This window comes from Botrytis byssoidea, assembly GCF_014898295.1.
Source record: "Botrytis byssoidea strain MUCL 94 chromosome Unknown BBYS_001, whole genome shotgun sequence".
Taxonomy (NCBI): Eukaryota; Fungi; Ascomycota; class Leotiomycetes; order Helotiales; family Sclerotiniaceae; genus Botrytis; species Botrytis byssoidea.
Genome location: NW_024065842.1, coordinates 2,559,488 through 2,580,680, shown reverse-complemented (window position 1 = coordinate 2,580,680; position 21,193 = coordinate 2,559,488). Strand labels below are relative to the sequence as shown.

At 42.7% G+C, this 21,193-nt stretch overlaps 7 protein-coding genes across 7 annotated transcripts; 3 read left to right on the top strand and 4 right to left on the bottom strand.

Annotated features, from left to right (window-relative positions):
• Window positions 1-1,306: 1,306 nt before the first annotated feature.
• On the bottom strand, window positions 1,307-5,148 carry EAE97_000777 (uncharacterized protein; the record flags this gene model as incomplete). Its single annotated transcript, XM_038871287.1, has 3 exons — window positions 1,307-1,925; window positions 1,975-4,790; window positions 4,839-5,148. 3 exons carry the CDS (start codon window positions 5,146-5,148, stop codon window positions 1,776-1,778), a joined length of 3,276 nt encoding a protein of 1,091 aa, XP_038738648.1. The 3' UTR covers window positions 1,307-1,775.
• A 3,626-nt stretch (window positions 5,149-8,774) lies between these two features.
• Window positions 8,775-12,081, top strand: EAE97_000776 (uncharacterized protein). The gene is made up of 4 exons (XM_038871286.1): window positions 8,775-9,083; window positions 9,146-9,515; window positions 9,568-9,920; window positions 9,979-12,081. The coding sequence occupies exons 2-4, from the start codon at window positions 9,332-9,334 to the stop codon at window positions 10,945-10,947; spliced, it is 1,506 nt and encodes a 501-aa protein (XP_038738647.1). The 5' UTR covers window positions 8,775-9,083; window positions 9,146-9,331; the 3' UTR covers window positions 10,948-12,081.
• An 838-nt stretch (window positions 12,082-12,919) lies between these two features.
• EAE97_000775 (uncharacterized protein) lies at window positions 12,920-14,017 on the bottom strand (the record flags this gene model as incomplete). Its single annotated transcript, XM_038871285.1, has 2 exons — window positions 12,920-13,446; window positions 13,660-14,017. 2 exons carry the CDS (start codon window positions 14,015-14,017, stop codon window positions 12,920-12,922), a joined length of 885 nt encoding a protein of 294 aa, XP_038738646.1.
• Window positions 14,018-14,720: 703 nt separating this feature from the next.
• Window positions 14,721-15,576, top strand: EAE97_000774 (uncharacterized protein; the record flags this gene model as incomplete). The annotated part of the gene is made up of 2 exons (XM_038871284.1): window positions 14,721-15,044; window positions 15,118-15,576. The coding sequence occupies 2 exons, from the start codon at window positions 14,721-14,723 to the stop codon at window positions 15,574-15,576; spliced, it is 783 nt and encodes a 260-aa protein (XP_038738645.1).
• A 574-nt stretch (window positions 15,577-16,150) lies between these two features.
• On the bottom strand, window positions 16,151-17,609 carry EAE97_000773 (uncharacterized protein; the record flags this gene model as incomplete). Its single annotated transcript, XM_038871283.1, has 3 exons — window positions 16,151-16,777; window positions 16,972-17,083; window positions 17,599-17,609. The coding sequence occupies 3 exons, from the start codon at window positions 17,607-17,609 to the stop codon at window positions 16,151-16,153; spliced, it is 750 nt and encodes a 249-aa protein (XP_038738644.1).
• A 409-nt stretch (window positions 17,610-18,018) lies between these two features.
• Window positions 18,019-19,107, top strand: EAE97_000772 (uncharacterized protein; the record flags this gene model as incomplete). The annotated part of the gene is made up of 1 exon (XM_038871282.1): window positions 18,019-19,107. The coding sequence occupies one exon, from the start codon at window positions 18,019-18,021 to the stop codon at window positions 19,105-19,107; it is 1,089 nt and encodes a 362-aa protein (XP_038738643.1).
• Window positions 19,108-19,316: 209 nt separating this feature from the next.
• EAE97_000771 (uncharacterized protein) lies at window positions 19,317-20,969 on the bottom strand (the record flags this gene model as incomplete). Its single annotated transcript, XM_038871281.1, has 7 exons — window positions 19,317-19,340; window positions 19,387-19,524; window positions 19,571-20,136; window positions 20,189-20,404; window positions 20,463-20,607; window positions 20,659-20,805; window positions 20,856-20,969. The coding sequence occupies 7 exons, from the start codon at window positions 20,967-20,969 to the stop codon at window positions 19,317-19,319; spliced, it is 1,350 nt and encodes a 449-aa protein (XP_038738642.1).
• Window positions 20,970-21,193: the final 224 nt, after the last annotated feature.

The window sequence follows — 21,193 nt, the reverse complement described above, 5'->3', positions numbered from 1 at the left end:
ATAATTGCTTTGATTGAATTTAGTTGTTAAAGAAGATTTTCTCTCAAGAAACAAAAAGAAATCTTAATATTTTGATTTGAAATATGATATCGAGTAACATTTTTTATTGTAAATTGACTATTTATTGAAAAATAATCGAATCAAGATTACCATAATACATTTCTTCAATTATAACTGATTTTAAATCATTAAAGCGAAATGTATACATTATATTAGCTTTCTAATTCAATATATAGAACCTTTAAATAATAATAAATTTGTAAATATTCTTATTATAAATATAAACACAAGTGAGAATAAATTTAAATGTTTATATTGACATGTTTTTAATAAATGACTTTAGGTATTCATTTTTGACTGAAACTAAATAGTCAATATAATATCAATTTGGAAACCCGATTTTATTGTATTAACGTTTTGATAGACTAGTCGTTTGAAAGAATAATTTTTGGTTTTTAGATTCATGAAATCTCTTTTTTCTTTTCAATTGTTATAATAATTTAACAGTCCTACAAATTCGTTGACTTAGATCCTTTTTTTCGAATGACTAGTACTATTATAATATGAAATACTATATTCTAATTCCAACCAGAATTCCTATATCAAACTGAAAAAAATCAATCTTTTTCGTTTTTTAATTTCTAATTTCCTTAAATAAAAGTTTAATGGTTCAAACAGGCTTCTCTCTTAAAATCGAAATCAATATTCTTCTTTTTTCTGATGGCGTTTAGATTATTGTACATTAAATCAAAATCTGCATTTAAAACATAACTTGTGGTTATAGATCTAACAATTGAGCAATGTGAATAATCCAATTATTATCAGCTAAAATCGCTTTCAATGAAAATGTCCGTATGATATATTACAGCTAATTTAATTATTAGTAGTTTTTTTTATGTCTATTTAGATCTAAGTCGATTAAAAACCCTAATAGAACGAGTAAATGAACTCATAAGGAGCTATCAGTCGACTGTTATAAGCGGCCTTCTGATATTCACTAGAGGAAAGCGGTTGCCCCTGTTCAAAAAAAATTCAAGAACAAATTATATTATCTAATTCAGTGAAATCATGAATTCATGAACTCAACATTATTGAAATACTATGAAGTCATTCTGGGAATTGAATGAGATACCTATTAAAAAAAGTAAGAGGACAGTCGCTTTCCCCGACTGAGTACTAGGAAGCCGCTTACAAGAGCCGACTATTGATAGAAGTCTGATCACTCCAGGTCCTCTCTAGTACCTGCTACTATCTATTCAAGTCATAATCTCCTGCAGTGTATGAAGATTAGTATAATTTTATGTTTAAAAGTACCCAGTAATATACATCTGAGTAAGTATTCCATGATCTATTCTAACAACGAACAAAGGAAAAATCAAGGAGAGTAATATAAATATCATTGATTATACATATCCAACTCTATACACAAGGGTCTAAAAGAGACAGAAAGATGCTTTTCCTTTTACTTCTACTTTATAGTTGTTTGCCCACTGATAGGCATGACTGCACCTGCAGCCATCAACAAACGGAAAAATGAAAGTCATTTCTGATTGTACTACCCTTCCCAAATTTCCATTCAGTCATTACCACTCAAACTCCTGTAATGCCAAAAAAAAAAACTTAAATCAAAGAGTGCGATGCTAGCTTCTGCATCCTGTCAATGTATGCCTGTTTAGGCCTGTTCTATGCATTAACCAGAGTCCCCACCCCACAGTCCCTTAATAACTCCTTCCCACAACAAAACTCCAATAACAACCAGACTGATTTTGCGATCCTTACAAAGAGGGAGACCTGGGTCGGACATTGGCCAATCTCTTGGACATGAAGTCAAAGAAAGCAAATTGACCAGGTGAGCTGCCGACTTCGTAGACGAACCGACTGGCAAGATAACTACCGAAGATGGCACGGAGGTAGTTGTCAGGCACCTATTTATGTTAGCTGGGTGATTCTAGCAATCTGGTCAGATCAACTTACTCTCTCCATTATCGTGTCGAGGCCGATCTTAGACAATAGCAACTGCGGCAGGGCATCAAGCAACACTGATTTCCTCAATTTCGCATCTCTCCACAGATCAGATGTTTGAAGCTCCTCGTCAAGTTTAGTAATAGCAACACTGATTGTGTCACTCAAGGTGCTTCGAGGGATTCCGGTCTGTTCATGTTCTCGCCAGATGGCTTCGAATTCAAGCTCGGCGTTCATCTTTATAGTCTCCTGAACTTCTTTAACATATTGTTTGTAGAATTCCGGAGCCTGGCCGTTGCTTCCCACACACATGTTTTCTACAAAACTCTCGTCATCAAAACTCAAGGATGCAAGGACTTCCAGAGATGATGATGTCACACCACCCTTGTTCGCAGAAGCATCCTTGAATAGGATACATCCTGCCTCTTCCAATCGTAGCTTTGCATCCTGGGTAATGAAAAGATTGGCACCTTCGACGATGTATGGGATGGTCGATTTTCCATCTTTGATAAGCTTGTTGACACTGGAAAGGTCGACGGCCGCTGGACGACCACCGCAGGGAACGAAGGCATCAGTGATGCCAGTGTCACGGAGATGGAATGTGTTCCGGAAAGTTGTACCATTACTGATTTTATCCCCATTGGGTAGGGTGACGTTTGTTTCGTCGACAAGAACACGATAGCCCTCGTTTGACAATTTCGAGAGATCGTACTCCGAGATCATAGCACGCTTCGTAGCTAAGCGTTTGAGCTCATCAATGTCGAGACCCTGTGGATCAACCAAAACACCACTGCCGTCGACAATCGACGTGTAAGTTTCGTTGCTCAACAAGATTTCATTGCTTCCCAGGTCACCATCTGGGCCACCCGTCTGCATTTTTCGAACTTTACTAGGGTCCAGTTCCAGTTTTCGATAGATGCCTTTGACGTATTCTCTGACCGACAATGATGTCATGCCGTAACTATCATGAGGGATACCGCCTAACTTGGGTGACTTTCCGGTGAAAAAAGATTTCCACCATGGAGCATTTCGCTTGCGCGCGTGCTCAGTAGCCCAGTCAACAAGATCAGCAGTATTTTCATCGGGACCCATGAAAAGAATTTCTTCCTTGCCATATAGATCAACGATGGGATTCTTGATACCAGGGGACGAAGGCGGTAAGAGAAGATCCATGATACTATCAATATACTTCTCGAAAGCTACACTGGCTTTGTCTTGCTGATTGGCATCTAAAAGAATGACACCCTTGGATCCACCCTCCGGAATATCCTTGTTCTTGCGTTGTTGAGTATTGGCTAGACCGTAATTCTCATCAAACATTGAACGAGCATTGATGGAGTATGCTTCACGATTTCGAGATTTAACAATTCGAATGCCACCTCTAGCAATGTCCCTGAATCTAAGGTGGAACCCACGTGATTCGGATGTAATAACCAAGAACATGCCATACAATGGCTGAGGATACTCGATCTCAGGAAGGAATGAGGGATCGAGACGGAAGCTCAAAGCAACTTTCGTAGGAGTGTAAAAGTTGGTTTTCAGCAAGGAGTTGTTGAAGATACGGAACGCAGTCATGACCATGTCTTCGTGTTCATTGTTGACAGTCCTCGAGATCAGCTCTTTGAGTTCCTTATCGTTGAGAACGTCCCCAGATGGTGAAGGTGGAATGGAGTCCTCACTGTATCCAGGGCCGAGGGTAAGATGTGTGTTTGCGAACGAAGCGTATAGTGAACGGACAAGCTCCGGATGATTGCTGATGATCTCGAGAATGTAATCCGCAGTGAAAGTCTCGGTGCGCAGTCTGCGCTTAATGGTAGATAGAATCTCGGCATGGGAGCTGTTGTTTGGATCCAATGCAGATACTAATGAAGAGTACTCAGAGCCCAAGCGATTGAGAAAGTGCTGAACGAAGACCCAAACACAATGACCATAGATTGTTTCCTGAAGACTTAAGCGTCCACTAGCAAACAATGCCTGAAATTTGTTCTGTGGTATGCAGTAAAGTAGGGAAATCTCCTTGGTGATTTGATGGATAGACTGTTCAAGGGTAGGGAATTTTGTTGTCAAGTCGCTTGCAGGCTTGAGATAAAGACTCATGACAGTGATACCGTTGCTGAACTGCTCAACATATTTTCTTGAGCTTGTTACTCCGTATGAGTGATACAGGTCACTCAGAGCACTGAACAAACCGAGGGCTGTTCTGCGTCTGAAAGCTACGACCAACCTCTTCTCAATCGAGTCCTCAATATCAAAGACCTCGATGACTGGCCCGGTACGAGAGACAGCAAGCTCAATGATCTCTTGATAGATCTGCTTCGTGTTGTTGGTAGATTTTGCTAGAAACATTCTGTCACTGATGACTTCTAGGCGAGTTTCGCTGGGTGATGGGTTAGAGTCAACGAATTGGCACTGATAGACGAAGTAACAGCGTATCGATGACTTTGTTGGGGCGGAGCCACTGTACAAGTTGCTTGTGGAACGGAAGCTCTCAACCCGGAAGAGTTGATTCGAGGATGTATCCAAATACTTGGCCTCTAATCTGTGCTCGTATCGTGGGCCACCAATTGCACTCACACCGGGCTCGCTAGTATCAATGTATATGGCATGATCTGAAGACTCCATGTCCAATCTGATCTCTTGACGTTTGTCTTCGCGAGCAAATGCAGCAACCTTTGCAGCATAAAGCGAGGTTATATTGCTGACGACGGCTTCAACGCTCTCGGTCTGAAAGTAGACATCGTCGATCCCAAGCTCATTATAGAACCATTCCAATTGTGCGTCAATGAGTTCAGCCGGTATCCATTTCATTGCCCTGATCTGCTCTCTCACTTCAGGGAATTAGAGTTGTACATTCATCACGGCCAGAGTTGACTTACCTTTAACCATCTGTTCTGTCCTACCCGCGAATTCTGGAGCAACATATCCAACAGTGGCGGAACGCAAGACGCGGTGTCCATTTCCATTGCCATTTCTGTGTGGGATATTGAAATGTGTTGGTTGTGGTGAAGGTTGTCGACCAGGAGTTCGGATGATCTGCTCCACCAACTTATGGGGAGAACGAGGTGTTGAACTACTGATAGTAGCCATGTTTTCTTCTGTGGAAAGAAAGAACTGTTCGTCGTATGCGGGAAACTGCTGAAGAGCACCCATTGAGTCAGTATTGATGGGGGAAAGAACCGTAGCCATTGTGACTAGTGGTTGTGATGTAGAGAAAAACACCGCCCGCTAGATGACTTGCACGAGATGTGTGAATAAAAGGGAAAAATAAGTGAAGATAGATTCAAAAGTGCAGCAGGTCATCAACGCCTATCTATATCGGCAAGCCGGTAAGAAAGGGCCAATTAATGAATGGAAAAGGAGTTAGGAATCATGTTGACAATGCAACTCCTGGATTCCTTGACCGCTTCATTTCTTAGCATTACTTGCATTGCCTGCATTGCTAGGGAAGGATGCTTATCAGTCGATTCCGCTTCAAGAGCAACCTTGATCTCAGAATAGTCCGAGGGCGGTTGTTTGAGATAGAAATTTGGACTTATTCAATCTTCAAGTTCGTAAAAAGGGAACCTGACAGCGCCAAGCCTATGTTTCCTAGGGCAATGGAGGCGTTTATTTTGATAGGAAGCGATAAGGAAATTTATGTGGGCTTTCAGAAAAAGGAATGGAAGATCTGCGCCACGGATTAAAAACGTACCTGAGAGATAAAGTTGTATCACATACACCAGTACCAATTATGTGCGAAAAAGGTGTGGTGGTAGTTTGTACTTTTTCAAAGATGTGTAGTTTACAAGAGATGTAAGTTGGTAAGTGGTGGGTGGTGTGGTAGTTGTGTTCGATTTAAAAGTTACTGGAACCACGAAGTGTCGTCAAATGTATGGAAGGCTCCCGGTTAGGAACGGTTGGTTTCAAAAGATTTAGTGAATTCGAAGGCGGCTCAAGAGGTGGATACAAATTTTATTGGGCGATCTAGAAGCCGTATGGCGAATTGCGTGTTGCAAAGTATTGAATGAATAAAGACTTTTTTTTTTCGATACGTATCGTCACGTCACCGTAAGCCTATTTGATCAAATTAGAGGGGATGTTGAACACCATAGCGGGACTTCAGATACGTACTAAGCAGGGCTGACAATCCAAAAGACGACGAATGCTGGGTGTATTCCAGGGGGTGAATATAGTCTTATCTTTTGCTCAACCACAGACAATATGACAGGTAGATGGTTGGGAGGGAGAGAGAGGGGGGAGGGAGGAGCGGTGACAGTGAAGAACTAAGAATAGGATATAGATTGAAAATGCTTCTTTGCGTCTTGCATTCCTCGTATTGAGTGATATATGCAGACACAATACGATTGTTGTTGCTTGTTTCAAAGATAAGAAGAGAAAGGCAGAGGGCAGAGGAAAAAGAAAGGAACAATCTGAGTCAGAGTTCGAGATAAGATGAGAAAGAGCTGGAATGCTCTGGTTATTTATATCTGGATGAAGGGAGTAAAAAAGTAAAGGATGAATGAGGTTGATATTGATATCGATCTTGATATGCTCGCCCTTTCAAGGTTCCAAACGACAAAGTGGCAGCAGCAAGTGAATCAATTTATAATAAATGATACATCTCCTACTTTCCAAGGTTCCCTACGTCAAACTCAAAAGTCTCAATTGAGTAATAAAAAAGTTTCAAAAAATGAGGGCTTTAATTTTGGGTCGATATTTTTTTCTCTCACTCTTTTCCCCTCATACCTCTCCTCTCACACCTCTCATGCCTCATGCCTCATGCCCCATGCCTCTTGCCTCTTGCCTCATGCAGTGGTCGATTGCTTTGATTTGCCCTCTTCTGGATTCTTTCGGTATGGTTTGACATATGTTCAGGTCAGGTTCCAATGCAACGATTGCCTACCTAGTGGCTAGTCGCTCGTGTTGTTCGGACGGGAATTTCGTTGGTGGTACCTGACGATCTAGTAAGGTGTAAGGTACAGTTGATGTTTACCGCTCCTTAGCGTCTGTTCTCCCTGTCTCCTTCCCCAATTAATGGGTAAGTGGCTCGAGTGGGTGAGCGGATATCCATTTTTTGCTGGTCGTGCTGCTTTGGCTGGTCGGTAAGCGGTTATTCGAGGCACATCTTAGATATTGCAACCCTGTGCTGAACCCTGTGAGCTGATAGACAAATACATACATATCGTAGATACATAGATAGATAGCAGCGTAGGATGATTTATTAATTGACTTTACTCATTAACCGTGTTGAGGTATATTGCATCCCTACACGGCGGACTGGTGGACCTAGGTACGTGCCAGTCGATATGGAATTCATCAAAACTCCAGTCTCCAGTGCGGTGGCAGCGTGCGTGGCTTGTGTACGGTCCAAACGTAGACAGACGTCCGTTATCCGAATTATCCACTACGAACTACGAACTACGGACTACGAGGTACAAAGTATGTTTCCGTTGGGTCTTTTAATCTTCCATGTTCCATATCTCTTCCAGAAGAATGGCTATTCTTATCACTTGATCTTCCTAAAGAGGATTAGTTGTCAACATCTCCTTCTCTTTCGAAAGTAAGGAGTAAGGTCTAATCCCTTTCCCCATGAAGTTATCTCCCTAGGACATGCTGGAAAGGGTGGAGAATGAATGCATCCTCCGTAGGGTACTGAAAAATGATATTGCTGCTTGGGTAGCCTCGAATTCATTGAAGCCGATTTCGTAAAAGTAACTGCGTCCCAAGTAATCAAAAGGAAGATCTGAGGCAATTTTGGAATCTATTTTTGGTTGAATGCTCCAATGCTCAATACCGGTCCGTCCGTATAAGCCCCAGTTTGCCCAGCCACGAATGGTTTCTCAAGCCAAGGATATGCTGTACCCTGATATTTTATAGTATGCTTGGTGCATGTCCATGTCGTACAATCTCTATACAGAGGATACTTTTAGGAAGGAAAAGGAAAGGAAAGGACACAGAGAAGCATTCGGAAAGTCCACCTATTGACAATATCTCCAAATACTCCGTCTCCACGACAGCGTTCTTTCGCAAGGCCAAAAGAAATAAGATGCCATACGCAGTAGATTATTCATATTGAGACGTTACCCAAGTAGGTTATTCTCTCGCACGAGTCATCATTCACATTTAGTTGCATGAACCAAAATCTACTCTCAACACTCGGACTACCCTAACCACATACTCGAGATACTCCTCTAACAACAACAGCAACAACAAGAAGAAGCCCTTGAAGCCTAAAACAAAGGCCCACGAAGAATGAACAAAGTCCGCATTCTCTATCCACCACAATCCACAAATTCGCTGTCTAGATTTTGTCATTTCCCCAGTCTCGCATCGCGGATCTCCAAAACACGAAGCCGAAATGACTAATTCCCTCACGGATCCCGTGATATTCGTTCTCATGACCATCAGACCTCCAAATTTGGCAAAAAAGCCATAGAGTTGACCGGGATATCTCAAACCAGAAGATATTCGATTAGATCGAACCATATTAAAATAAGTAATAGTGAGACTCATATAACAACAACAACAACAACAACAACAACAACAACAATCAATCACGCAAACGAGAAAGGACAACGAACGCCGTGCAAATTCATGACCTAAGCGAATCAACAAGTCAAGATGTAATTGGTGAGAGAGAGCAATGGGGACAGTAGTGCTCTCCATATGGCAAGTTTCAATCAATCAAGATTTTCCCATTCATTTCTCCATGATTTGCCATTGTTCTCCATAATTCCCCATTCTTTTCTTCCAAATCACGCTTTCCCTTTTTCAATTTAGCTTAGAAGTTTCTTTCGTCAACCCCGCCATTTACTATTCCCCAAATTGATTTCTCTTACCCCCAGGAAATCATACTCCAACGTCAACCTTACTCAAACTTCATCTCCTACATCCAATAGAACTTCATTTTTCGCCCATTCGTCTCCTGACTGTGACAAACGCATTTCCTCATCCCTTAACACCTGTCGTCATTCGGAGTCTGGATTGTATATTGAGAATTTAATAGAATCTCATGACTAAGAGTTTGCATTTTTCATTACACATCGGTCCATGCCATTACTTGGGTCCAAAGGTTCAAACAAGGTCAATAAGACAATATTCCACCATTGAGTCTCATACTTTCCCAGCTTCCCAAGGACCGTGTTAGTTTCTCTTACCCCAGATTGTGTCACCTGCCGCTAAAAGAGACTCTTGATTCAATAAGCGCCGATTCACCGTGTTTGAAACTCACCCTAGGCTCTTCACGGCACGCAATTTGAATCCCAAATTTCTTCATATAGTACTCCACAGTGTTCTATGCTACACCGCTAGGTTAACGCAACCTTTCCATCGTTGGGTAATAGTGCAGTTAACCCGCATATTCAAATTACATTACGTTTCTCTTTGTCTCATGGCTTCCCCAGAGAATCAAATTGGTCATGAGCAACAGGATCAGCACGGACAACGAGATCAGCACATGAACAGCAGAGAATATGCTGTGTCCCAAGATGCTCAGGATCCTCTTCGTCAGATCAGAGATGAATTCCTCATTCCTTCTACGGCTGATTTGCAAGCCAGGACTTTGTCAAGTTTAGGTACGAGATTCTACTCTAGGTAGTTGACTCTGTTAACTAAATGGCATCTTAGAGTCTCGAACTTCCTCTCCTGGCGATCCCTGTGTTTACCTTTGTGGAAACTCTCTTGGCCTACAGCCGCGTACTACCTCTACTCGCATAGAACAATATCTCAAGACTTGGGCAACTCAAGGTGTATTTGGTCATTTCAAACCCCTTTCCGATTCGCCTTTGCCAACATGGCTACATGTAGATTCAAGTGCTTCGGAGAACATTGCTCCTATTGTTGGTGCGGAACCTTCGGAGGTCAATGTAATGCAGACTTTGACTGCCAATTTACACCTTCTCATGTCCGCATTCTACAATCCTGATGTTAATGGTAGGCACAAAATCATATTGGAAAGCAAGGCATTTCCATCAGATCACGTGGGTTGCCCCTTTTGCGCTCGTCACCAATCGTTTATGCCGGCTAAATTACATACAGTACGCCGTAGAGTCGCAGATCCGGCATCACAACCTCTCACCTGCTACATCGATGATCACCCTGGAGTCTCGTTCAATTACTGAATCCACACTCTCCACAGATTACATACTCAAAGCCATTGAAACCCATGCTAAAGATACAGCGATCTTGATACTCCCAGGTATTCAGTTCTATACAGGCCAGTTATTTGACATACCCCTCATCACACGCAGGGCTCGAGATCTCGGCATATTTGTCATTTGGGATCTCGCTCATGCAGTTGGAAATGTTCCACTTTACCTTCACGATTGGGACGTCGATGCAGCTGCCTGGTGCACTTACAAATATTTAAACTCAGGACCGGGTTGCATCGGTGGAATGTTCATTCATGAAAGGAACACTCAAGTGTCTGCTTCGTCACAGAATACAGATGGGGGGGCAGGTTTTGTAAATAGATTAAGTGGCTGGTGGGGCAATGACAAGAATACGAGATTCGCCATGGAGAATCGATTCGTACCGATAGCGGGCGCTGCGGGGTTTCAATTGAGTAATCCAAGTGTGCTGGACATCACGAGTCTAAATGCATCTCTGGAGATATTCAAACTTGCCGGTGGAATGGAGATGTTGAGGGCGAAATCTGTGGAGCTGACTGCCTATTTGGAGGATATGCTTTTAGATACAGCGATCTTCGAAAAGAGTAGGTTCTCGATCGTTACACCTCGGGATAGAGAGCAGAGGGGTGCTCAGCTGAGTCTCCAACTTGCTGATGGATTGTTGAATGTGGTCATGAAAGAGCTAGAGTTGAGAGGAGTGGTCGTAGATGAAAGACAACCAAATGTGATAAGAGTGGCGCCGGCCCCTTTATACAACAGCTTCGAGGATGTATGGAAGTTTGTGGAGGCATTCAAAGAAGCAATGGATATAGCTTGGAAGGCAAAGCTTGGAGAAGTATCTGCTGATGGCACACGGGAATTAGAAATGACCACCTGAAGAGATAGGATGTCATCGCAATGGCAATCAAGCCGATCAAAATCTTTACCTTCGTGTGTCAAGTGCACTTATTTATAAACTTTAAGTTATCTAAATGCTCTTGTCCCACGTTATGCAGTGATGCGGGGCCCATTCTCGATTTCAGTCCGACTTGATGATCATAATCTCAACTATACAAATGTTGCTGAAGCTTCTGTCAAGTTCACTGACTTCGCAGTCACAGATTTAGTGTTGTTCACTGTATCATTTCGATGTGCATCAAGCATGGTGAACAGAGTTTCAATTGGTCTCTTGCACCTTTAATACGAAGCTCTGAATAAAGTCCAGTCAATTCTAACCTTCACGTTCACACCATTGCCTGTTTTCTTTACGACCATTCATCATATTCAAGATTTTATATTGTCCAAGGCCGACACTCGTCGTACAACATCTTCGCCAAGAGTTCTGGGCAATCTGTACTACAGAGCATGGCCACTACCCTATGGATAAAAGGAAAATAGGAGAATATTCAATAGGACACATGCATAATCGCACCACTGAGCCAAGGAATAAGTTATCTCGCAAGGCGAATATGCGCTGGTAAGGAGAAAAAGTACCAGACGGCTCTTGCACCTGCACGTGGGTAGACTGCTCACGCCGCCCAATACGGATGCAGAAACTGTGCATGTGTTTGTCAATTTATTCGAGTTGATTGTAGTATTTTGATCATCTAAGTCTTTACAACACGGTAAGATATTTATAAAATACTAGGGGTTGGGCTTACAGATCCATGTTTGCTGCATGTTACACTAGTTCCTCGAGAGTAATGTAGATGGAGAAAACGTGCTACAAGTATTTTGATATTGCTATACTATTCTTAACATTGCTCAGTATTGATCATTGGTAATGATCAATTTGAAGGCAAAGCTTTTCTCGGACATGCCAGGTATGGCACCACTTCAGTATGTTTGAAGCACGTGGACATTAAGTTTCAGCGGTCCCCGTAGCTCAGGCGCTCTGGATCCTCAATCAAGTTTTTTACATACCTAGTAGCTTTGTACCTTGAATCTCTGAATGAAAATTTCGTCGTAAGGTTTCGGGCTCAATCAATAGTCTTCGCAATGAGGACAACTATCTACTTCAATATCGGCTTGAAATATAGCAGTACTCAAATCATATCAATATACTGATTGTCCAACACATTGCTGATGAAGATGAATGATTGTTAATTGCCTCTCGGTATTTCACACATATCCAGCCCTCCCCATTTCATCAGCTAGGTTGGAATCCCTCAGTCCCCAAGCCATCCATTTACTTTGTATCTTTTCCATTGAACGAGTATAAAGTCTGCTAGAATTAGATCGTAATGACTACAGAGGTAGATGTAATTTTTATTTCAATGTCCAGTCTACGCACACAGTCTCTATTACTGCAAACCATATCCCGATCGTCAATGGCCCTTCCCAGCAATATACGTATACGACTCGAGTCGAATGAACAAGTGGAATGACAATTGGTCAAGTGATCTTGATTCGTGCGAGCTTGCCGGAATTCTCCAATCTTAACATGTCGGTCAAGTGAAACTGCATCTTGAACATATTGCTTGTTTATCTTCGTATTGCTAATCTTTTTAAATAGATGATTGTATGTGAGTGAGAGAAATCGTTTGATTGTCAAATTCGAAGTAGAACGTTGAGAGGAATTAGTATTGCTATTTTGCGCGTGTTCTTTGAACCTGATGCTATTACTTCTTTACATGAAAGAATTTCTCAAGACTATTTCGAAATCATTTTTATTGGTGCCGCCTGGACAATGCAGATCGATATCCAACATTTCGGAGATAGAGGACAAGAAAAACATACATTGAGTTTCAATCGTGTTTTATGGAAGATTCATTGACCTGCTGACAAAATTCAATCAAAAAATGTTTATTTATCATAACGATGGATTATCCACAGGCCCATGCGTGACAGTCCAGCCTTTTCTGGAGTCATCATGCCTTCTCCAAAGCTCCCTCCCAAAAACGCATTGTGCTCTCCCAGACAACTCTTCCTGCATTGTTCTTCCTATAATCCGGCAAGATGTCACCATCAGGTGCACTCTCATCATCCGCCGTGAGTCTATAAACTCCATTTGAACTTCCATGTCTATCAACCGCCAAACTCCTTGAAATCTCTACACCCGCAGGTAGCTTCACGCCCGAACTAGCCCCCTCTCTTATTTCGGCAGGTGGGTACTTCGCACTAGTTGCCAAAAATAATCCTCTTTCTCCCGCTTCCTCCACACTCGTTGCGAATAAGTTGAGAAAAGGCAACATTACCCATCTAAAGAAAGTTGATGGAATGGCATAAAAACCCGTGGTAGAAAACATCAATCTACCAACAGCCCCAGTATCCACAAATCCAGGAGAATTGTGAAAGAAAGTTATACGAGAGTTAGACTTCGCCAATTCTTCGAACGCTAGAGTTGTTTGAGTTGTTCCGCTACTAGCTGCTTTAATCATATTGAAATCTCGCCTTACTTTGAGATCGTCAAGATCAATTGATTTTCTTGGCCCCCCGCTAAGATTGAAATAACTCGGGAATTGGGAGCGGCTTGCAGAAGAGGAACCAAGTTGTAGGCAAAACGGAGACGAGAATAATAACGAAGAGATTGAGGGATGTCAATCCCTTCAGATGATTCTAGACAGTGTCAATACGTGGTAGATTCAAAGGAGGCTATGACTAAATATACCATTCCGATCATCGAAGGACAAATAGCCTGCGCTCAAGAATACGATATCGACCTTTTCTTCTTTCCTCTTAATTTCATTGCAAAGTCTATCCACTTCCTTGATTAAAGAGATCTCGCCTTCAAGGAAGTTCAGTGATGCTGATGGATTTGAAAGTTTCAGGTCTTTGAGTAGACACCCTGCAGCTGGTTCGGATCGTCCAATGATATACGCCTTGGGAGCATTTGCGTACTTGATGAATGCTTTTAATGTACCCATACCAATACCTGATGTTGCACCCGCAAACACGGCAACCATACCAGGAGTGCCTGTAGCTTTGAATGCGACATTCGAAGCCCGAACAGCATTAATGGTGACCATTCTGCTGTCGGTCTAATTGGTTTGGATAGTGAAATGTTGTTTGAAATGTAGTAAGGTGTAGCAGAGCTCACGATAGGTTATACGATCTTATGGAAACAAAGTAAGGAGAAAAACGAGAGATGAATGATTTGAACAATTGACTTACATTCTAGAGGATATTCTTACCTGATATATATAGCTAGAATCATCATACCATCACAGTCACATATTATAAGGGTCAATTTGATGTCAAGTTGTATGCACCTCGGATTCATGAAAGTTGGAGGATGAATGCGAGTATGGACCGAGCTTTATCTCCAATCTATTTATAGATGGCGCCGACAATAGCAATGGAGAGAAAATTTGGATACTCATTACTTAGCATAGATACGAATATGAATATGAATTTGAATATATGTCTCGGAGATATGTCTATAGAAGCACAATACAAGATTTTTCCATGAGTTTGGTTAGACATACAAAATTCTGTTCATCGGATGGTACAAAGTATTATTATTTTGTTTGACTTATGTCATCAACTGATTTGACTCCCTGGTTCAGTCGGCAAAACTGCGGTCGAATAAATAGTGCCCATCTTGACCGCTATTGCTGAGCAATGTTTGTAACTTTTGATGATAACCTAGCACCTACAAGCTTTCGAACGCAGTAACTTCTCCCGTCTTCTACCCTTCGTCCAATACTACGATTTTGGCTCCCGTTGAATATGGCGACCCAATCTCTTACACGTAGATGTGCTGGACTTACCTCTACAATTCCCACATCGGCAGTTCAAGGATTTATAAAGACCGCCACAACAACCCGGTCATTCCACCAAAACACCCCGCGTCCAGTCTTCGATTTTCTTGTTCCACGTTTGGGTACTCCCTTGCAGTCGGCATATTCTCTCAAACAGAATGGGATACTAAGGAATCCCGTGAGATGCTTCTCGACTACTAGGACACGAAAAGCTACCATCACTACATTCAATCCACAAAAGAATGATGATGGTACAGAGCAGAAGATTGAAATCACACCGCGTGCTGCAGATGTATGTATCATTGCCTTCCTATTTTATGTGCCTCATTTTAAGATGGAATGATATGCTAACAACTTTCTCACAGCGTTTGCAACAACTTCGCAAGAAAGAAAACAATCCAAATCTTGCTCTTCGAGTCGAAGTCCAGTCAGGCGGTTGCCATGGGTTCCAATATGTGATGTCTCTGTGCGACCTTCCCGCCAATATATCCCGAGATCTCTTCTCAAAGGATGCTGTCCAAGAAGAATCTTCGCCTGCTCTGAATACTTCATCTGCAGATCCAAATGCTATGCCTACGTCATCTACTCCCTCGAAATCAAATAATCCGACCACGTTGGATCTTCGCGAAGATGATACAGTATTCAGCTATATCAGTGACCAATCCCACGCTAGTGTAGTCATGGACGTGTTCAGTCTCGATGCCTTGAAGGGTAGCAGAATAGATTACGAAGTCAAGTTGATCGGTTCCGAGTTCAAGATTGTTGACAACCCGGCCGCGACTAGCAGTTGTGGTTGCGGAACAAGCTTCGACATCAAGTTTTGAGGCTGAAGATGATTGACAAGTGTACTGTAAGTTGTTAGAAACGATATACGATTTGGGGGTTGCGTTTGGCGTGAATGGCATGGTTTGATACTGCGTGGTATTAAGCAGCAGATTAGCGACCACCAGGGCATGCATATCATGAAAATAATTCTTTTATTTCCACATGGTCTTACCCACTGCTTCCGGGAGGGTCCTGCATGCGTTGTCAGTACATACTATGTTTATGAAATTTTACTATAAGCAAGGTATGGGAAACTTTGTAATGTGCAAAGGAGAGAAGGATCTGGGAGGCACCAGAGACAAATGATCTTACGTAATTAAATCAATACTGGAACAAATTAAGAGCAAACAGCTTGAGAAATATCCTTTACAATTCATGGCTCGCAATGGTGGTGGCGAGGTACACATAAAATACAATAGCACAGGGACAGTAAGAAGTATGAGTTGTTTCGCAGTAAAATCAAAATGGTATCAATTATTTCATAAAAGTGTATCATTCTTTTGGTTTCTTATACGCCATACATGCCAGTAAACGCTAAGCCAAAGAAAAACATCCCCAGTCCAATCACAAGCTTTAGTTCATTTGTCTGACCAAAGCGTTGATCTTCTCCTCACGGTTACCGAGGTCACCACCAAGAACGTAGTGGTTGAACTTTCTTGGTCGGAAACCACCAGTTGGGTTGCTGAGCTTGAATGGCCAGAGGAAGTTGGCAGCTTGCTTGAAGTTGGGGCCGACGGTGAAGATCTCGTGGATCAGATCTTCCATACAGACGATACCGTACTTGCCGAGGTTGGCCTCAATGATGGAGTTGTCGGTAAGGGCAATACGTTGCTTGTCGACCTTTCCGTAACCACGCTTGTAGACGAGCTCACGGACGGTCTTGAGGTTGGGGTAACCATAGGCGATCCATGGCTCGACGACCTTGAGCATCTCGAGGGTAGCCTTAGTCATGCGAACAAAGACACCGTTGTTGATTTGAAGGAGACGGAGGAGCTGGAGGATCTTGCGGGGCTTTGGTGCGATCTTGTTGATACCCTTGATACGGATAACGAAGACCAACTTAGGCTCAGCTGGGATGTAGAAAGAACCAGATTGCTTGGCGACACGAGCAAGACGGATCTTCTCACGCTCCTCATCACGGTACTCCTTGACGTACTTCTCAGCACGCTTGAAGATGACACCACGCTTCTCCTTGTTGGCCTATATGACGATTAAGGTTAGTCTCGAGTTCATATATAGTTTGAAGTACCATTAGCATGTGTTGAACTTTTGTCAGACCCGAAAGATGGTTAATTTGGACAACATCGACGTAAAGTCTAGTCGCAAACATGGTTGTTTATGCATCATGTAAAGTAACACATGCCATGTGGTATTGGGATTGGGTAGTAATATACCTTCTTGACCTTCTCGGTCTCAGCGGCTCTTGCCTCTCTCTCCTTGGCTTGACTCTTGCGCTTCTTCAAGAGAGTCTCAGGGATGAGAACCTGCTGGGCAGTTGGGGTGGTTCTATATCAAATATTAGTCTTGTGTCCCGCATACATATGTATGGAGAAGAGCGCCGAGAGGGAATTGCAGCTATAGCGCAGCATTCTCGCAAAAGGCAAACTCGACTGTAATGACTTTAATCGGTGAAAAATGAACCAGTCTCGACGACCCTTCTTCCCACGAAGGTAGAATCGCAGGACTCAGTTAACAAATATTCTCATCCAACAAAACCTTGGCAAAAATCCAAGAAATATGCACAGCATAATTGAATGTTTCATGGTTCTCTAGAGATACCATTGAATTTCCATCCTTGAGCGGCAATTATTTTAAGGAAGAAGATTTTCATCTTCAGCCCCAAGACCCCATACAGCGTCTCTCGAAGTGCAAGTCCAGGGACCTGAATCAACGAGGGAGCAGCTTAGGACAGTTCGAGCTGGAAACCATTTTCAGGTTCCAGCTTTCGAGAGGAACGCGACCATATCTGAATCCAACACAATCGATTGACTCTTCGAAGGAGTTTTTGGGGAGATTCTTACGTGGCAGACATCGTGGCGGATTGGCGGTTTTCGAGGTTGTCGTATCGGAAAGAAAAAATCAACTGCGATCGCGAAAACTTTATTGCAAAATTGGATGTGTGAAAGTTTTCTCGCTTAAGAATAAGCTAGTAAAACTAGCTCCGGAATTTCAGAGGCGATGCTCATACCGATATCACGTGGTGCTTCGATCCGTGAGAGCAACAGAACTTCCTAATCAAACACTTGACTTACTTGGTATATTCTTCAGACTTATCAATCTCTCAACTAATCCTCCATATCATCTTCTAGTTTCATTTCACAGATGAAAGTTTCAAGTCTTGTTCTAGAGTACTTCGATTTGTGACATTGAGTCTAAATTAGTCGGAGAAAGTTAAAATTACCTCCAGATATTTTGCATCACCAGAAACTCAGTATTTAATAATGTCCACGATATATGCTATCGGTTCAAATGGCTCGGGACAACTTGGAATCGGCCACAAAGAGGATGTATCAGTCCCAAAGCCAGTTCTATTCGACGATGATGTACCCGAAGGAGTGCAGCAAATCAGAGCTGGAGGTAATCATACCCTCATATTATCGACTTCAGGTAAACTATATTGCTCAGGCGATTCTTCCAACGGAGCTTGTGCGCTCAATCCCGACTCGCACTCTTCCTATTCAAGATTTCGACGTGTGAAACTCTCGGATGATCCCACAATTAATGAAGCACCAGTAGTTTTGTGTGCAGCAACTTGGGAAGCGTCGATCATTGTCCAGCAGGATGAAGATGGTCATGCGACGAAGATGTATTCTTTTGGGACAGGAAATAGAGGGGAACTGGGTCTGGGAGAATTTCTGTTTCGATCATCCAAACCTCAGATGATTGAGAAATTTCCACCAACTGGTTTGCAAGTCGTTGACCTTGCTGCTTCTGTCAGTCATGTAGTGGCTGTTTTAAGTAATGGGGACGTTTATGGTTGGGGAAGTGGCCGAAAAGGACAAATTGGTGAACCTGTCGGTATTGTGCATGGTCCTCGCAAGATTGAAGGTCTTAACTTCAATGTGGTTAGAGCTGTATGCGGAAGGGAGTTCACATATCTTTTGGCGGAGTCCTCAAGTGGCCAACATAAAATTTTAGGGTCTGATAAATGGAACATTAGATCTTCAGCACCAGAGGAAATAATGGGTTGGATTGATGTTGGCAGCACATGGGGAAGTATCCTAATTCTACAAGAAAACAAAGCTCTTTTGTGCTGGGGAAGAAATGACCATGGCCAGTTAGCCCCATTACGATTACCGCTCGCGAGTCAGATTGCAATTGGCAGTGAGCATGGCCTAGCACTCACGGTGGAAGGCGAAGTTTGTGCATGGGGATGGGGTGAACACGGGAACTGCGGACCAAAAACGAAAGACGGAGATGTGAAAGACACCTGGAATGTGGTGGCATCCTCTAAATACTTGCCGCCGGGAGCAAATATCTCATATATTGGCACTGGCTGCGCTACCAGCTGGATCTGCCTAAATTCATGATAGCCGAAATAAGATGGGCAAATTGTTATCTCAACAATCTACCTGCTTGTACTTCTCGGGCTGTTGATTCCGACGCCAAATTCTATTGTACCCTGGTAATGCACATGTGAGCATGGAAACGCACGCCATATATCGTGGAATCATGCCTAGGCTAGACTCCGACTTGTGCCCCATCTAAACCTCTTCTTCATAAGAATCGATCCAAGAGATCACTCGTCAAATAAGCCGCGAAGCTAATGCTGTTAACAAACTACTCGACTGTAAGATTGAGCCACTTACTTGTGATAATCGTTGAGTTGGCGCTACACGCTGTGTCGGTACGGTCATGTACTTTTCGTTGGGTGGAATTGAGTCTTCGGGATTACTCTTGTTTTGAGTCTCTTGCAATCTACGACTTGGGTCACCAGCTGACGGTTCCTGTCAAGTGTTAGAGGTAGTCTTGGCGGATCTTAACCAAACTTACGTCCACAGTCACATCCCACAATAACATTTCGTTGTCCTCATCCTCATAATCAACAGGGTCCCATCTACGATCGTCATCGTTCGCCGGCATAAATAGAGCTGGTGATTGGATGCTAGGTTGTGGGGGTGGTGGCGAAGGTCTAGAGACCTTTCTCCTTGTGTTTTCTCGAACCAAACTTGGGTTTGGACCAACCGATGCAGCCATCTCGGAGCCTGATCTAGTTCTCTTCAGACTCGATGCGGCCTCTAGAGGCTGCCTCATAGCCGGTTTCTTTGAAACTGCTCTACTTCCGTTTGTGGCTGGCGTTGCCGACGTCGCCCTCGCTTCACCAGTTGTCATGAGGATAAATTCACACTGCATTCCGCCCTCACTATAGGTAAGCTGCATTGGACTAGAAGGGTTAGAGTATAGAGCTCTGATATTCGTGTTGTTTATCCCGGCATGCGCAATAATTGATTTAAAGTCTTTGACGCTGATGACAATGTGCAACTGCTCTTCAACAGTGAACTCGACGAACTCCAAAGTTTCTACGGCTATTGTGGTGCGCAAAGGCTGCTTCAGAACTTCTACAGAAAAGTCAGTGATTGGAACGATCTTTGGGATCGAGATGAAACTTGCCATTCCCGGACATAATCTTTTCTGTGAAACTGGTGAGGCTCACGCGTCCATCAATTGAGAAAATATCGAGTTGTTCAGTGCCTGGTCCAAAATGCTCTGCAAACTCGCGCAGTGTTCTGGAAGAGATCGACCAGCTATTGTTAACTGCTTCACTTGAAAATAAGGCATGCAGGGGAGGAACAGCTTCAAAATTCAGTCGGTAAATCTTCAAGACCCCTAATTGTGGTGCGTTGGTTAGCAAAAAGAGGTCTCATCATTAGGATTCTTGATTTACCATGTGTGCATAGAATCTTCACGATAAAACGGCTTTTTAGTGCCCCATCTCCATCCTCAATCGAAACATCACACTTTTCTATGGCAGTATCCTTTTCCTTAAAGGCATCACCTCCGATGCGACCCTTGAAAACCGCGAGTAGAGCCTATCAAACAATCAACCAAAAACCTTGATATCGTACAAACTGAAGACATACTTTGTTGTAAATTCTGCAAGTAAATTTTTCTGGTGTTTTGCGACCACTACGAAGTGGCGTATATTGATACTTAGAGAAGAACTTATTTCCCACCAACATAAAGGAAGCATAAGCGGACTTTGTTGAATTGAGCGTTGTCAAGATAAGCTGCAAACAACATTAGCAATTACATACAACAATTAAATATCTGAACTCACCCTACTGTGAGTAGCTTCGATCGATACTGTTTCGCTGAATTTCCCAAGACAAACGAGTGCATCATGAAATCTCCCCAAAGCATCTGGATTGAGTGTGAAAGTCAGGATCGCCATGACGAATATTACATGAATTCAATCTCTGAAGAATACTAGGTATGGTAAATGTGAATTGCCTCTCGATTATATTGTGATATCTAGTATAGACTAGAAGTGAAGTGTAATGTTAATTGAATTGAACTGGATCTTCCCAAAAGTCGACATCACGTGTTATCTGTCGCGTCCTGGCTAATTACGCGATTTGCCCCGCGTCTTCATCCATCATCACAAGCACAAATGCA